This window comes from Hibiscus syriacus, unplaced genomic scaffold (assembly GCF_006381635.1).
Source record: "Hibiscus syriacus cultivar Baekdansim isolate YM2019G1 unplaced genomic scaffold, ASM638163v2 tig00111254_pilon, whole genome shotgun sequence".
Taxonomy (NCBI): Eukaryota; Viridiplantae; Streptophyta; class Magnoliopsida; order Malvales; family Malvaceae; genus Hibiscus; species Hibiscus syriacus.
In genome coordinates, this window is record NW_024063037.1 from 602,533 (window position 1) to 621,796 (window position 19,264).

Here is a 19,264-nt window from a genome sequence, read left to right on the forward strand (position 1 = left end):
TCGCATTGCGATAGTCGGAAAATCGCAACGCGAATTTGGAAAATCACAATGCGATAGTCAGAATCGCGTTGCGAATCTGGAAACTGATTGTGTTATTCCCTTGAAAAAGCTTCCCTTTGGCCTTTACTCAGTAACTTCACTCTCGAGCTCCCACATCTGCAACAAATGGGATTTTTTCTCAGTTAAAAACCTTGATATATACATAAACCCCAAACTCATTGTGTTATTCCCTTGAAAAAGCTTCCCTTTGGCCTTTACTCAGTAACTTCACTCTCGAGCTCCCACATCTGCAACAAATGGGATTTTTTGCTCTAGATTACGACGTGGTTGATTCTGGGTCGGTGTCGTCGCCGTTATCGAATTCCGGGACTGGAACTATTCGACCGGTTAATTTCTCTGATGAAGAAGTGATGTTAGCTTCGAGTTGTCCAAAGAAGCGAGCGGGGAGGAAGAAATTTCGCGAGACTCGGCATCCGGTGTACCGTGGAGTCCGCCGGAAGAACTCTGGCAAGTGGGTTTGTGAAGTGAGGGAGCCTAGTAAGAAGTCGAGGATTTGGCTGGGCACTTTTCCAACGCCGGAGATGGCTGCTCGTGCCCACAACGTGGCTGCCATAGCTCTGAGAGGAAGGTCGGCTTGCCTGAACTTCGCCGACTCAGCTTGGACGCTTCCGGTTCCAGCTTCTACCGATCCAAAGGATATCCAGAAGGCGGCGACGGAGGCGTTTCGATCGACTGAGCATTGGGATGAAAACTCCGGAGATAATGCAAGGAGTAATGAAAAGAAAGAGGGGGTGGAGATGACGGTGTCGGAGAATGAGTATTATTTGGACGAGGAGGAGGTTTTTGGAACGCAAAGCTTTCTGGCAAACATGGCGGCGGGGATGATGATGTCACCTCCTCGGTGTGGGTATAACGGGGATGAACAAGAATACAATGCCGCCGATGATTTCATACCTCTTTGGAACCACTGTTGAATATGTTCACTTAGTGTATAGCTAGGAATTTAATTCACATTCAACCCACCCAAAAATAAATAAATAAATACAGAGAGTGTGTGTGTTTAGTGTGGATAGTTTTTGCATTTCATATGTTTCGACTTTTAAATTATTTCTCATCATTTTGATTAAATTAAATTGAAACGTTATGTAGTTTGTTAAAAAGAAATAGTATTTTTAAGAAATTATCAAGTAGTTTAATAGAGAAAATATTATTTTATCTAAAAATTTTGGATTAGAGTAGCTGCATTTGTATAGTACGTACATCGTCAATAATAAAATTGATATATATTTTTTTTATTTTTTTAACAATGACGTGATATTAACTTATGCTGACATAACCATTAGCTTTTGGGTAAATTACATGTTTAGGACATAAATTATCATTCTATCTGCTTTAGTACTTAAACTTTTAATTTTTTAAAATTATAGCTAAAGTTTAGTTTTTGTTTCATTTTAGTACTGTATCGTTAAAAACTTAACACTTTTAGTACCTAAACTATCAATTTTGATCCGTTTTAGTACCTAAACTTTCAATTTGTTTCAAAACCTAACGTTAAATTTTTAACGGGTATTAAAATGAAACAAAAGCTAAACGTTATGTTGAATCATGCTTTGGATTTTGATATATAAAAAATGAATATTTTTAAAGAAATTTAAGATTTTTTTAATTCAATTTTTAAGTTTATATTCGATTAAATTGTTTGAATATTGAAATTCTTATTAAGGTCAAAAACTCCATTTTTACTCCATACTCTTTTCGAAAATTAAAGTCATATACTGGAAATAATTTTTAAACAATTTTACAAGGGTTTCTAATTTTAATCAAGTTAAAATCGATTTTAAACCCTGCAGTACCAACACTACAAGAACAATATCGATATTGTTCATGCAGTATCGATACTTTGTATAGGAGTACTGATACTCCCTTTGTGGTTTTGACAAAAACGGATTCCAATATACCATTTTCATACCGATACTCTCAGAGTATTGATACCAATATCGATAGTCACATTAGAGTACCAATACTCCTCTCTCACCAACGGTTAATTTTTGTAATTAATGCAGGCAGTACCGATACTCCAAGCCCTAATATCGATACTCAAGGCGTCTGGGCATCATTTATTACAGAAAACTTCATCCCAATGGCTCTATTAACTCTCACAACAACCCAAACTACTATAATTGAATGAGATGGTATAAAAACAAGATCAAGCCATATGTGAAGATAATAAACCAAAAAGAAATCCAAAGCAATCACATTGAGCCAAAATCAAGTCAAACATTCTTGAATATTCTTTTGTTCTTATTTGTTCTTAGTGTTCTTATTTGTTCTTGAATTGTGCAAACAATTTCCTTTAGAGGTTTTTCAAAGTTGCAAATTTTTAATATTATATTTGAGAGAGTGTTCTCAAGAATTTGGAGTATAATTCTTGAGGGAGTTGCAAGTGTCGGAACAGTCTTTAAGCTTTTTGGGGTTATGACGGGGAGCGATCCAACTTAATCTTGGAAAAGGTTAGGTTTTAAAATAAATGCATAAATAAAAAAATTTGGAATCGACATCGACATTTGGGTTAGGTAGGCCGAATACCTAAAAAATATCCTTAAAATAATTTTAATAAAAATAATTTTAAAAGATAAAAAGTGGTATGCGTTTAACCAGAAATTTGTTTTGAAAAAGGGTTCAAGAGTCGATTACGTGTGGGGAAGGATTAACACCCCAGAACTCCCAAAATCAGTACCTAAGAGATTATACGTCATCTAAATATTGAAGTTTGCAAATTCGAATATACATTTAAATTATGATCCTTTTTTAGAAAAAAATATAAGGGGTATTATTTTGCACAAACAATTCTCGAAAATACATTCTTTGTCAGTTAAGAGGGCATTTCCATGGATTCCCCATTCAAAATAATATTGCTCTAATTTTTAATAAATTATATGTATACAATAATTAAAAAAACTCGAATATAAAAAGGTGTTACTTTGTATGAACAATCATTAGGAACATGATCCTCCTCAATTAAGGCATGTTTCCATAGATTTCCCATACAAAATAATATTTGAAAATTTTACAACTAACAGGAAATTAACAAATATGTAAATGATGGATCAAACTAATAAATATGGTGACTTTAGGGATTAAACATAATATTCAAAACATAAATACACAATTTTATATATATTAGCAAACATGAAGGACCACAATCACATATTATACATAAGGAGTATTGAATCAACCACAAGTCAACAATATACATGACCTAAACAAAGAAAATTAAAATAGGATGCTAAATGTAGGAAGGACCAAAAACATAACAAATAAGCCAAAATGACTAAAATGAAGTGCACTATAAATATATGGATAGAAATGCAAAATTGACAAAATCAAAATAAGAACTGAATTGTAAATAAGCAAACATAGAAGGATTTATCTCATAAATAAAATAACCTAAACAATGATTAAAATGAACATTTCATTAGTTAGCTGTCCAGATCGAAAATATTGAGAAAATAATAAAATAAAAATAAACTAGGGACTAAATCATAACCATATCAGAAATTAAAACTTGGAATACGAACAAGAAAATTTCATTTGATGACTAAAACAAATATTGCGTAAATAATGAGCTCGAAACAACATTATATAACACTTCATTTAATGGCCAAAGGTAAGGTTACAAAGCTAGAGGGACTGAAACTGCTAGTAGCCCCTAAAAGATGAAAAACTCGAGTTGCCCTAGGCCAAAACGACATCGTTTTGGGGGTTTAAATATCCCTTTTATCCCCTTTGGTCGAGACCCTTTTTATTCTTTTTTTTTCCGGTCGTTCTCTTCTCCCCTCAATTTTCTCTAATTTTTTTCTTTTTCGTTTCTCATTTTTTTTAAAAATTGGTGGCCACAAACCACCATGGCCACCACCCTACACTACCCCGATGAGGGGTCGGTGATACATTCAACACCACCCCTTTGAACCCAATAACCTCCCTAACTCAAAACCTAGACCCAAATCAACCAAAATCAAACAAAACGACCCCACCAAACCTAGGTTCTAAACTCTGATCCCTAAAGTAAAGATTACCTTCAACATTGAGGCCCCGGTGAAGTTTACGACCTCTAGTTCGAAGAAAATGTATTATTTTCTCTATTATTTTTCCTTTTTTCCTTCTGTTTTTTTCTTTTTTCTAGATTGTTCTATTGTTTTTCTTTTTTTCCCTCCCCTCCGATTTTTCGAAAAATCTATGTTTTCTTCTCGATTTTTTCTCTCTCTTTTACTTTTTAAATAAAACCGAATCCCCCTCTGTTTTTTTTCTCTTCGGTTCAAAAAATTCTCTCAGGTCTGATTTTTTTTGCCTCTTTAACTCCCTCTTACGTGTTTGGCGAGTTTATAGTAGATGAGTGATGGTTGCCTCACACAATTGGTGAAGATCTCAAATTTTTCGGGATCAGTTTCTTTCTCTTCTCTTCTCTTCTTTCCTGATGTTTTATTAATTTGGTTTATTGGTGATTGAATAGGGACGGCTTGATCAGCACAATTGGAGGCTTGGCTCGGCTTTCTAGTAGTGAGTGGCAGTAGCAGTGACGACGCGGGTGAGAGCGGCGGTGGCAGAAGATTAAAAACCCTAGGGTTTCAAACTTAGTTTTTAGTTTAGTTGGGCTTGGGTTTAAATTGTACCTATTGGGCCTAGAGTTGTAATTGGGTCCCATTTGGGTTTTGTTGTAATTGGGCCCGAGTCTTGAGTTGTAATTGGGCCCGATTTGGGTTTGTAAAGCCTGAAAAAAAAACAATAATAATAAATAAATATAATTAGTGATAATAATAAAAAAAATATCGGGACAAAAATGAGTGTCGACAGTAAGGTTACACCTTGTCCTCAAAGATTGACATAAATTAGTGAATTTGTGAAAATCCTTAGTGTGGATAGCTAAGGTAGTGTATGTAGACTTTGATTTAAAAGGTCGAACCACTCTAAAATTCTTGTGTTCAATTTCCTATTTTTCTTTCAAACTTCTGACAAAATTTTTAATTGCCAATTCACCCCCTCTTAGCTATTTCATCCTCTTGATTGACTCAACACATTAAGTATGATTTTGAAAAAAAATAAAAGTTAAGGTACTAAAATAGACCAAAACTGATAATTTTGGTACTAAATGTGTAATTTACAAATTAAATGTTATGTATAATTTTAAAAAATAGTTGGATAATCAAAACGGAAAAAAATGATGATTGAATACTAAACGTGTAATTTACCCTAAATTCATTTTGAAGTGTAAGGGTTAAATTATATTTATTATTCGATTTTAGATTAGAAAATACTGAATTTATTTATTTTTAAAAAAGATTTGAGTTTTAATTATCTAATTTTTAGTAGATTAATATTTAAATTTATGCATATTTAGAATTTGACATATGATTTAATATTTTTTATTAAGCTAAAGTGATTACAAAGTAGTATATGTTCTAAATATTCTCAACCATTTGATAATGAACGCTCAATTACTCTACAGTCGCTGGTGCTCGAACTTATGACATCTATGAACAATAATGATTCCTTTAATCACCGTTGTATATATTTTCAAGATTTAGATATTTAATAAAATAATATTTAATTTAAATTTATATTCAGATAATAATGATTGAATAAATTGCAAATAGAAACAAGTTTAAATTTCTAGTTAAATTTATGATATTTTTTTAAAGAAAGACATTAAGTCAAATTTTAATTTTTAGTTGGAGCACAAACCAAGTGATTTCAGTGAAAAGAAATTGTGATTATTTTTTGAGGTCCTAGATTCGAGCACTAAAAATATAAGGAGTATAAGCGATCAATGTCAAATGATTAAGAATTATCTTTGAACAAATATTGTTTTGTACTTATCCCATATTAATTAAAAAATAATTTTTAGTCTAGATTGAATTAAATTTTAATCTGACCAAAAATGATTTTTATTTAATTAGTTGTTTTAATAAGGCTTAAATACATATTTCCCTCTGAACTATACCTTTTTTTTTACCGAGTTTACCCTTAAAGTATTTTTTGGGATGTTTTGCTCGCTTAACTTTAAATCGTTACTCCGTTTGCCCCAAATCCTTAACTCTGTTAAAAAAAATCCATGGACCACTCAGAACACACCACGTCACCTCTTAATTTTTATTTTCTTTATCTAAATAAATAAAAATCAATTAATAAAATAAAATACACTACCAAATTACACTTCTCTCCCTCCTCTACCCAAAAAACTAGGGGTGTGCAAATACGGGTACCCGAATATTCGGGTAATTGATTTCTCAGCCCGTGTCCCAACCCGGATGTTGCTCGGGTACCCAGATACCGTTTTTTCTTCAAATTATTAATTAAAAACAAACACACAAATTTAAATGTTCAAAACTTCGAATTACACAGTCCAACATCCAAACATAATTAAAAATGTCATGTTAGCATCATTGTTCATTTTTAAATATGGGTGACCAAAACAGAATCAAAACGTAATGTTAGGTATAATTTTGAAAAAAAATAATAATCTAGTGACCAAAACATAAATTAGATAATATATAAGTGACCAAATATGTAGTTTGCCCTGAATAAAAATATATATGAATTATATTAGATAATATATAAGTGACCAAATAGGTAGTTTACCCTAAATAATAGTCGAGTGACCAAAACATAAATTAGATAATATATAAGTGACCAAATAGGTAGTCTACCCTAAATAATAATAGAGTGACCAAAACATAAATTAGATAATATATAAGTGACCAAATAGGTAGTTTACCCTAAATAATAATCAAGTGACCAAAACACAAATTAGATAATATATAAGTGACCAAATAAGTAGTTTACCCTAAAAAAATCCCTAACCGGGTACCCGAAAAAAATTCAATTTTGTGACCCGAGCCCGACTCGAGAAATGTCGGGACGGGTACCGACCCTATAGACACCCGTTTTTGTCCGGGTCTACCAAAAATATTATTATTATTATTATTATTATAACAATTTTACATATACATTTTGCAGGCCAAATGAGGCCTAATCGTCCAAGCCCACAAGGACCTAAATCAGTTAACCCAAACCCGTGACCCTTCAAAGCAGCCCAACAAGCTACCCCAAGCCCAACAGATTACAACAGCTGCTAACCCAAACCTGAGACCCGGTTCAGATTCGAATCGACCTAGCACATGCCCAACATTATAAGACCCGATTTATCAGCTCAAGATCCGACCCTACTCAGCAACCCGACCTGAGGCTAATAGGGTTTTAAAAACCTAACTATAGATGTGCTACCGCCAATCCCTGTTGCCATTGTCGATTATCGACAACTCTGGCCACACAGTGACACCTATCCATCGAACAGTGACCCATTAATCCATTAAACAGTGACATAGAAAACAGATATCAATCAGAGGCAACCCAAATAAAAAATGAAAAGGAAATCAAATGATATTCCGAGGGAAATCTAGCCTGCCAGAAGCTTATATCTTCAATGGCATTATCAACAAACAGAGATCCATCACAAAGTCAGAGGGAGGCAAACATAAAAACCCGAGGAGAGATATCAGAAAATGAGGGGAAAAAGTAGGGAATTCCGGTTTTAAAATAAAAAAAGAGAGGGAGATACCGAAAGAAAAACGAAGAAAGAGGGAGAGAGGGAGAAGGGGTTTACCTTGGTCGAACGCTGGTGAAAGTCGAGATCGCCAGAGAAGAAGAAACCGAAGGGTTTCTTCTATATCTACAATGTTTCAGCCTTTTTAACGGGCCCCCGATCTTTGCTCAGGGCCAAGTGACGCTCTTGATGGCATTTTTTTTTCTCATCTCCGACGTCGATGAGTGACGGTTGTCGTCGGTCCACGACAACCGACTCGACGGAGTCTCACCAGAAACTGGGAGCTCTTGAGCTGCGATGAGAGCTCTCTCTTTTCTCTCTCCCTCTCTCTCCCAAGCAAAACATAAAAATGAAGAAATGGCTTGGAAATAAGCCCATTTGGGGCTTATATGCAACATACAAAACAATGCCGTTTCACGGAGGGCAACTGTGCAATTTTACGTATGGGTAATTTACGAGATAGGTCCCCCATGATTTGTAACCTATAAATTTTGTCATAAATGAAATTTTATTCCTTTTATTTTGAATTTCTATTTTATTTTTGTTGCAAATTCGTCCTTATTTGCCCATTTATTTCTATTGCGTTTATATTCGGATTTAAGCCACTATATTTTGGTTCATTCATGTTTAAGTATCACAAGTTGTGTATGTTTCATATTAGTCACTAATTTTGTATGTTAGGTATTTTGGTTGATGTTCGAATTTATCCCTGACATTTGTAAATATTTCATATTAGCCACTGTTTGATATTTGGCTTAATTAATGTTTGGTCCTTTATGTTTCTGGTTATTTTATTTTAGTCATGTATATTATTTATGGGTTATTTACATTTTTGGTGCCAGTATTATTTAATATTTTCGATTTGGGCTCTGGTTTATTTTGTAATTGATGTTTAGTCCTTTAGTTTTTGTTAATACCATTTTAACCCTTAAGTTTTTGTTTTTACTATTTTAGCCCTTTAAATTTCTATTTGTTCCATTTTAGTCCTTTAAGTTTCAATTTTTTTTATTTGGTCCTTTAAGTTGTTGTTTTTCTCATTTTGGTCCTTTTAATTTTAAATATTTACTTTTTGTTCATTATATTTGGGTTATAATATTCATTGCATTTCCCTTATGTATGTATATATTTTATGTTATGTATTCATTTGTATCATATGTAAGACCCAAAAATATACTTAACTCTATTTGTTATAAATTATCATTGTTTATAAAATGTGTAAATGGGAAAATTTCATTGTGAGGGAAATCTACGAGGTCATCTCCCAACTATAAGGGAAGGTGTCTTTACGAGGATTTTTTGCATAAATGCTTGTGTAGTATTCGATAATTTTCTTTGTTCCACGTTTATTTATTTTGATAATTTTTCTTTTTTTTCACTTTTATTTTATCTTTACGAAAATTACGATATAATGTCTATGGTGAGGGGAATCTATGGGAAAGTCTCCTAACTGTAAAGGAAGTGCTTTCCTGAAGATTGTTCACACAAAATGACATTAATTATCCAAAAATTGACACTTTTTGAATAAAATTAAATGAATAAAAGGATCATAATTTAAATACATTTTCGAGTTTGTAATTTCCAATATTTAAGCAACATATAATCGTTTAGATACCAAAATTTGGGCGTTGTGGGGTGCTAACCCTTCCCCATACGTAACTGACTCCTGAACTCTTAAAAATGAATCTTTGGTAAAACGCATACCATTTTTTGACGTTTAAGGTTTTCAACCTACCTAACTTAATAGTTGGTGGCGACTCCAAAATCGAATTGTTTTCCAAAATCATATTTCATCATATTCCCCAAAATTAATATTTTTTAAGTCTAACGGATCCCCAAGGGAAACGTTATGACAGGCCCGACCGTTAAATATTTTAAAAAATTTACTCGGTTTTTTTAGGTTCAGGTCGGTGGTTCGGGTCAACCGTGTTGGATATTTTTTTCACACCTTACCCAAAACCTCCATAGGCCCGGTATTGACTGTCCGACATGGGTTTTCAATCTGTTCACCGCAAAGATTAATGTTACCAGAAAACGAAGAGATGTTGAACCGAACCAGAGCTGAGGTCACAGGGATTTGACCTTGGAGTTTGTTGTTTGAAATGTTGAAGAATCTAAGACCGGCTTGATAAAAAGAGTATAGTTCAGGGGGAAAATATGTATTTAAGCCTTTTAATAAAGTCAAACTCAAGTTAAGACCTAAGTCTAAAATTTTAATTCAAGGGCTCAAGGCCTAAAGACGAACTCATTTTAATTAAAATTTATTCAACTCCAAGTCAAATTTTCAGAGCCCAAATAAAAAATAATAATAATAATTTGAAGTGTTTTTTACGCATTTAATTTTGCCACCGGACCTAACGTTAGGTGCATATATAAATTATTTATTTATTTATTTTATGACCGACACAAGAAATTAGTTATTTTTTGGTTGCTCTCGTGTTCCAAGACTTCATTTTGATTAATCTAGATCGACCCGAGTCGCACACCTAGCTTGGTGGGTGAGTCTCCCAGTGGGATTTTTTGCATACACAAAAACTCGAACCTGAGACATTTGCTTAAGCGATATTAAATTGCTTACCATTTGAACCAACCCCGTTGATAGAAAATTAGTTATTTAAGATTATATAATGATCATACAAAAAAAATATTGAAAGATTTAATAAAATTTTTGAACAAAACATATATACTAATAAATCTAATTGCATTGGTAAATGAATCGTAAAAAGGATCAAGTTACTGAAAGATCACTAACAAATAGTAAATAAGATTTGAGCGATATAAGAAAACTATCCATAAATGTAAATTATGTATTCAAATTCAATTTGAAGGTCCAAAGCATGGAAGATAATAATGATAACAAATAAGAGTCAAATTGATTAGTTATGACGGTATCAAATTCAACTCAGAGAAAGATAAACAAAAATAACGATCAAATGATTGAAAATACACTAAATGAGAGAGGAAAACATGCTATAAAGATAAATTTATGAAAAATTAAAAAAACAAAGGAAAGACAAAAATATGATATGAAAAAGTAAAAGAAAATAAAAAAATATCAGAGACAACGACCAACACAAACACTAATATTATCACCTATCAACCAAAGGTAGAGATAAATGACTTTTAGGGTCTTTTAAAATACTATGATGTTTAAATTTTCAATTATGATAGCAACTTCTTGAATTATGGCTTTAAAATTTTTTAGATTGTACTATTAATATATATATATATATATATATATATATATATATCTTTCCATAAAAAAATATCAATGTTGTTCTTAAACTCAAACAATTTATAAATGTTAATTTTTTTATTGAAGAAAATCATTGTTAATTATTACATTATTAATGTGATAGTTAACAATAATGATATAATGCTTCACGATACTGATACAAAGGTCTATAATGACTATGTAGATGTCCACACATAATGATGTAATGGTAAACATATTTTTTTTTTAAAAATGAGAAATTATTTAATCTTCGAGTCAAATTTAAAATCATTATTTTTTTAAAATTAAAATAAAGATTTCAAAAAAATTTAAGTAAGTTAAAAAAATTAGAAGCTGTAAATTATTAATTATTAAATGTTAAAATACTAAAAAAAGTAAGTACTTTTATAAAAAAAAAATCTTCAATAATCTCTCATAAACACGAGTCTAATGCTATTATATATATTCAGTGGAAATAAGTCATTAACATTGTATTAGAGTAACAATGATTTTCGATGTTCCTTATTATAGTTTACAAATAAAGGGATAGAGTTTACATCAAAATAGTATTCACGAGTCTTATTATGGATCTCAAATTTTGATTTCTATGTTATCATTTTAAGTTTATCCACAGTAAAATTCAAATGTTTATTTTATTAATATATTCACTTAAAATAAAAAAAATAACAATTTACTAAATAATAATTCTATTACTAAAAAATGTCGTCTTACTATATCGATTGCTTCTAAAACATCAAATTTGTGATCTAAAATAATATTAATGGGAATCAATTTGGTATAGACAATGCTTTGTTAATTTTAAATCGTATAAAAGAATTTAATAGATCACTCTACTACAAGACTAAATGCACTAAAAATGTCTAAAGAAATATGACATATCCATAAGTTCTATTTTTATATTTTGAATATTGTTATAATTTTTTTTTAAATTTCCTTAAAAAACAATTAATTTTTATAAAAAAATCCTCAAAATATCAATTAATTCCTTAATTTTAAAAAAATTAATAAATCTTTTTTTTTTTTGGCATGAAAATGAGAAACAAAATGTTAACTAAACCCTACAACTTCAGCTTGGCTGTGAACATTGGTTTTCTTTGCGATAAACTTCAACTTCAATCGGTGGTTGCTGGAAGCACCATACACCTAACCAGTCAATCCTTGTTAGCTTTGTCATCCCATCAGCAACGAAGGTACATGTGCAAGAAACATGGTTGATAGTTACTCTCCAATTCCTCTTCACTAAATGTATGATATGTGGTAATACCGACGAGCTCCGTCTTTGTTTTCGTCATGTATCAAGGCATCGGAAGAATCTTTGTTGTCCGTCTCAACGATAACCGCTGCTAACTTTAATTCTCATGCCAGCTTTTGGCCTTCTAAGATACCTCGTAACTCCGCATCAAGGACGGAGCAAATTCCAATAGTCTTGGCAAAACCCTTTTTGACACATCATCGTTCATATGTGGATCATCATGCTAGTATATGAACTGCTACGTAAACATTATGAAGTGCTTTTATTAACCGTCATATCAACTGTAGTTTCATTCGATAAAAAAATATTGATAATTTTTTTCTATTTTTCTGATAATTTAGGTAAAGTATAAGGACAAAATTCTTCTTTAAGCGTTATTTTTCTTATTGTATTTATTTCTTTTAATGAATCTGCATGATGCTTTACACGTATAACACAAGCATAATGTCACGCCCCTAAGGTTTAAGTCTAGCGGGACGCGCAACCTTAGACAATCCTCGATCATTTGGGGCACTAAAGGTCACGAACAAGCCCTTAAGGCTTCAATAGATGCATAAGCTAATGGGGCACCAAGGGAGACAACAAAATCAAAGAGAACAAAGAACAAAGAACAAAGTGGCAAGAGAGAGTAAAATGCTCTTCTATTACTCTCAAAGTAATGAATGGAGGGAAGATGGAATGAAAATACAATGAGGTGGGGAGTCTCTATTGTATTTGATCTCCCGCACAATCAATGATTTAGATCAATTTACATTTACAGCTAAGATTAGCCCAAATTTCCTAATCTAAGAAAATTAAATATAATTCTATCTAATTATTAGTAGGAAACTTTCTTTTGATAGGTGTTCACATTGGATGTGGCAGGATCCCTCCAGAATATTCTATGATATAATGTGACTTTCCTTTCTTGCAATGTCAATTGCAATGTCAATGTGATCTCTAACATTCTCCAAGTGACGGGCCAAGTACAGTGCTCTTAGTAATCCTGATACTCCACATATAATCTCTTTGATGGATACTTGTGCATATGTGTAATATCCAAAATATCAGGTAGGTGACTATAGTGAAAGAATTTAAATTTTTGTGGGTTAAATTGAGTAAATTGAAAAGTATAAGGAATGATTTAGGAAATTGTGTTTGAGACTTATTAGTAAGAATGGAAGAATGGAGGGTAAATTTGGTCCTTTAGATGGAATGAATTTAATATTCATTTAATTGGGGTTATTTAATAAAAGTGAATAGGAGAATTAGGAGGAAAAGTCTGGAAGTTTTCTCATCTTCTTCTTCTATAATTCCCGTACCCTCCATAGCTAAGGTAAGAATTCATCAATGTTGGTTTTTCCTTTTGTTTTTGGGTTAAGTTTTGAAACCTTAAGTAATATAGAGGCTTAAGGAAGGTTTAAGGAGGATCAAAACTAAGAGATGGAGGTTTTATTTTGGATTTCATAAAATGGGTTTTTAAATGATTTGATGGAATATGGTTAGTTATGGAAGATTTAAGGAATTTTTGACTGGTCAAATAAATGAATAAGAGATTGAGAGCTTTAAAAATGATTAAAAACAAGTTTGGAAAAATTTGTGTGATTCTTAGTTTTGAGTGTTCTTTGGAGATTTTGGATGTTATAAGAGGATCTATGAATGTAAGTTAGTTGAATTAAGTAATGATGAGTTTAATGGTATGGTTGGGGATGAAAGTAAGAGATTTAGGAGAAAATGTGGTAAAAATCAAAGAAACATATGTAAAATCTAGGTAACGGTATCGGTACTGGAAGAACAATACCGATACTATAGGGTTAAATTTAAGGAAAAATGATAAACATGACGAACAATATCGATACTTATGCAAGTGGTATCGGTACTGAAGTGGGGGTATTGATACCATTATTGAAAAATGGATTCCAGAATGTAAAAATGGTATCAATATTGAAGGGAGTATCGGTACCATAATATAGAAATATCGATACTACCGATACTATTCAACCTAAAATTTTAAGTTAGGATAAACTTTATTAGAATTCAAGAATAATAGTACTTTGAGTATTATTATTATTATGTATAAATGTTAGAAAATATACTTATATTTGTATTGTATGTGTGATTATGGATGCTTGTGTAGATCGTAATCAAGCTCTTGAGTTAAGCAAACAGAAAGGTAAGGATAAAGTCGCCAATTAGTCAGATTTACATTCTGGGCATAATAGCGAGGCAAACCAGGTGAGTGCATTTATTATGTACTTATATGCTATGATAGTTATAGATGCATTTTGCTTAATGTATTGCACATACCGAATGGGCAGTATGTGTGCAACCTAACAAATTCATAATAAGTTTATGAATTTCCGTATTGGCACTATGTGTGTAACCTAAGAAATTCATAATAAGTTTATGAATTTCCATATTGGCACTATGTATGCAACCTAAGAAATTCATAATAAGTTATAAATTTTCGTATTGGCACTATGTGTGCAACCTAAGAAATTCATAATAAGTTTATGAATTTCTGTATTGGCACTGTGTGTGCAACTTAAGAAGTTCATAATAAGTTTATGAATTTCCGTATTGGCACTATGTATGCAACCTAAGAAATTCATAATAAGTTATGAATTTCCATATTGGCACTATGTGTTCAACCTCACGAAATTCTTAATGATTTTATGAATTTCCGTATTGGCACTATGTGTGCAACTCCACGTAATTCATAATGAGTTTATGAATTATTGTATCGTCACTACGTGTGCAAAACCATGGAATTTATCATGAGTTGAAATATTCAATTTGTATGTGGATAGATGATGACATATTTATGTTTAAAATTCACCTCATTATTATTTTGCCTCACTAAGTGATTACTTAGCGTGTGTTGATTTCACGTGTAGATATTGTTACAAGCGGAGTAAGGAGTACATCTGACATTGCCAATCAAGGACCACCTCATCAGTAACTGTACGACAACTATTTCTACTTTTGATGTTGTTTGCTGATGTAATAGATTTATGATAATGCTTTGAAAAGTATTTGACTTATGATGATGTAAAATTTAATATGTTAGAACTTTAAGATTTGTTTTCATAATTATAAGTAAATGATCATTTTATTTTTATTAAATTAAAATGTTTTATGATTGGAAACAAATTTATTGGTTTTTCAAAAGCGAAAACTTTTAAAAGTTATGTGACACTATGACTTGTGTGCGGAAACGTATACGGGAATTGGGTGTTACATTTATTGGTATCAAAGCCAAGTTTAGCCGATTCTCGGTCGAAATCGGGTGTATGTTACTGTAAAAAGGGGTTTTACATGCCACTAAGATTTCAATGTTACTGATATGGTGAAGTTAGAATATGATTGATGTAACTCTTTACTAACTTAAGTGTTATCATTTTGTATGTTCTATTAGATGTCGTATTCTACCAATTCGCAGAGAACGACTGATCAAGAAAATAGAGATATGTTGGGTAGCGAGAGCTATGAAGCTAATAGTGAGCATTTGATTCCGTCGGAAAATGCTAGTGCATCGACATATTAGGGTATACCAGTGCCCGAGTTTGGAGCTTTTGTGCAGGCTCTTGATGCCATCCTGACTTGGTTTCAACCTCCTCCGCCTCTCCCTATTCCTCCAGCACTGCAGATGTTAATTCCAAAAGAGTTAAGAAGTTTGAGAGATCCTGAGTTCCGGGGAGAAGAGGATGAAGCTCCAATGGATGCTGATTTACTGTTAAACAACATTTTGGTGATGCTGGAAAGTCTTCAATGCTCAGATTTTGAAAAGTTGGGTGGAGTTGTATCTTTACTTCGAGGATAAACTCGAGTGTGATGGACAAACACTACAATGTATGCACCACCTGAGCAAGTGACATGGTAATTTTTCAAGACGAGTTTAAGAACAAGTATATCGGGGAGCAGTTTATGTGGGCAATGCTGCTGAAGTTTCTTAATGTGAAACAAGGCGATCGAGCAGTACTTGAGTACGAGGCTGAGTATAATAATCTGAGCCATTTTGCTACTGAGGTAGTTCCCAACGATAACGCCTGATGTGATTGGTTCATTGAGGGTTTGAGACCAAAGTTGAAAGAAATAATGTTGGCTTTAAACTTGCCTAGCTTGCAAGAAGTTATCAACCTAGCTAAGGCCATTGAAAGAGCTTAATAGGAGACTCTAGCAGTGGAGCAGGGTATGCAGACGAGAAAAAGAGTTGGAATGTCTTCAACTTCCCATCATGTTAAGAGAGGCAAGAGTTCGAGTTCCAGATATCATAATAGAGATGGTTCTACTGCAGTTTCCCAGAAGAATAATGAATCACAGTCTTTTGCTGCTAGCTCGGGTAGGGCGTTTGGAGAATAAAATAATCCATGTCAGACATGTGGCAAATCGCACCAAGAAGTACGTAGATTGCTAACAGGCACTTTTTTCCATTGTGGTGAAACTGGTCACTATGCTCGAAATTTTCCAAAGAGATCCAGAGATAGATAAGTACAAACTGAGAGATCAGTAGCAACATCTAATAGAAGCAGAGGAAGAGGAAGATTCGACAAACAATCTGAGTCCAACCAGCGACAAGAGACTCGGGGAGTGGCCCAGATTTATAATATTAAGACTAATGAGGATTAGGATGACTCTAAGATCTTAATAGGTACATTCCATCTTTTTGATGAACCTATATTTATCTTGGTTGACCCTAGTTCTACACACTCTTATATTAGTACAAAGTTGGTTAGAGCTAGAGGAATTCCTTTAGAACCAATCTTTAGTGAGATGATAGCGGTAAACCCTATGATTCATAGTGCAAGAGTAACTCGGGTATGTAGAAAATGGCCGATAAAGATTCTAGGGATTGTGTTCCCGGCAAACCTAATGTAGTTGTCTTTCGACGAATTTGAAGTTATTTTAGGCATGGATTTGTTGTCTCCTCATCATGGATGGGTTGATTGTCACAAGAAGAGATTATTTTTGAAAGATGCGGAAGGCTCAGAAATCGTTGTGATCAGTGAAAAAAATGAGATCACCATCCAATGTAATTTCAACAATGACTGCAAAGAAAATGATGTCATAAGGATGTACAATTTTTCTAGCCAACGTGATAGACACTCGAATATAGGAAGTGAGATTAGGTGATATCCCAAAAGCTCGGGAGTTTCTAGATATTTTCTGGAGGAATTACCAGGCTTAACTCTAGACCGTGAAGTGGAATTCCAGATTGAAGTTTACCCAGGTACTAAACCTATTTCTATGGCTCCATATCAGATGGCTCCAATAGAGTTAAGATAATTAAAGGCCCAATTGCAGGAGCTGCTTGATAATGGATTTATCAGACCTAGTGTTTCTCATTGGGGAACACCTGTGCTTTTTGTGAAAAAGAATGATGAGTCTATGCGATTATGCTATGATGCTTATCTTCGTTTTGTTCTTCAGACTCTTCTAGAGAAGAAACTATATGCATATTATCTAAGTGTGAATTATGGTTAGCCGAGGTTGCTTTCCTTGGCCATATAGTCTCCGCAAAAGACATAGGAGTCGATCCAAAAAAGATTCAAGCTATAGTGAAGAAATTTTCAATGTTAGCTTTGCCACTAACTAAGTTATTACGGAAATATGTGCTTTTGTTTGGTCGAAGAAATACGAAGAAAGTTTTGAAATGCTAAAGAGGATTGTAACAGAAGCACCAATGCTTGTATAGCCTGAGTCGGGTAAAGATTATGTAATCTTTAGTGACGCATCTCATAATGGATTAGGATGTGTGCTTATGCAAGAAGGGAAAGTTGTGGCCTATGCCTCGAGACAACTGAAGATTCACGAGAGAAATTACCCGATGCATGACTTGGAATTGGCAGCTGTCATGTTCGCTTTGAAGATTTGGCGTCGTTATTTGTACGGGGAGTAGTGCCATATTTACACAGATCACAATAGTCTAAAGTATTTGTTGACTCAGAAATAATTGAACTTGAGGTAGAGAAGATGGATCGAGCTTTTAAAATATTATGATGTGATCATCGATTATCATTCAGGGAAGACTAATGTGGTAGTTGATGCACTTAGCCAAAAGATTTTTACAGCTTTATAAGCTCTAGATGCATGTATGTCTTTAAAGAAAGATGGTGCCTTGATAGCTGAGCTTAAGTTAAAGCTGATGCTCTTGGATCGGATAAAAGAGCTGCAAGGACAAGATGAAAAATGTTTGGCAAAAGTTGCACAAATAGAAAAAGTTGAGGCCAAAGACTTCCAAATTAGGACTGATGGATGTTTATATGATCATGGAAGACATTGCATTCCAGATAATGAAGAATTAAAGAAATATATTCTTTCCGAGGCACATTATAGTCCTTTGACTATGCATCCAGGCGGGAATAAGATTTATCAGGATATAAAGAGTCGATATTGGTGGCCAGGAATGAAAAGAGTTATATCATATTTTGTTGCAAGATGCCTGACATGTCAGCAAGTGAAAGCTGAGCATCAAGTGCCTTCCAGATTGCTATAACCGATATCCATTCCCGAGTAAAAGTGGGAACGAGTTACAATGGATTTTGTTTCAGGGCTACCTTTGACACCCAAGAAAAAGGACTCAATATGGGTAATTATGGACAAATTTACCAAGACAACACATTGTCTTCCAGTTTGAGTAGATTACTCGAAGGATAAATATACGGAGTTGTATATAAAAGACATAGTTTAGCTGCATGGAGTACCAGTTTCGATAGTATCCGACCGAGATCCCAAGTTTACTTCGAGATTTTGGAAGTCCTTGCACGAGGAACTGGGTACTCGATTGAACTTCAGTATGATTTTTCATCCGTAGACAGATGGGTAGTCATAGCAAACTATTCAAGTATTGGAGGATATGCTAAGGGCATGCGTGATAGAATTTAAAGGATCATGGGAAAGATATTTCCCTTTAGCGGAATTTGCTTATAATAACAGTTACCAATCGAGTATTAAGATGCCTCTGTATGGAGTCTTGTATGGGAGGAAGTGTTTAAAACCATTAAACTAGTTTGAGCTAAAAGATCGAGATCTTGTTGGCACGTATTTAATGAAAGAAATAGAAGATAAAGTGAAAGTTACCAAGATAATCTTAATATAGCTTCCAATCAACAAAAGTCTTATGCTGATCTTAAGAGAAAAGATATTGAATATCACGTGGGAGATAAGGTATTTCTGAAAGTATCACCTTAGAAGAAAGTAT

At 33.1% G+C, this 19,264-nt stretch overlaps 1 protein-coding gene across 1 annotated transcript; it reads left to right on the plus strand.

Moving 5' to 3' along the window:
- Positions 1-296: 296 nt before the first annotated feature.
- On the plus strand, positions 297-1,003 carry LOC120157398 (dehydration-responsive element-binding protein 1D-like). The gene has a single exon (XM_039168532.1). It carries the CDS (start codon positions 297-299, stop codon positions 972-974), a length of 678 nt encoding a protein of 225 aa, XP_039024463.1. The 3' UTR covers positions 975-1,003.
- Positions 1,004-19,264: the final 18,261 nt, after the last annotated feature.

Bases quoted from the DNA above. Each gene is read 5' to 3' on its own strand.
- LOC120157398 (XM_039168532.1), top strand. From the start codon at position 297: ATGGGATTTTTTGCTCTAGATTACGACGTGGTTGATTCTGGGTCGGTG.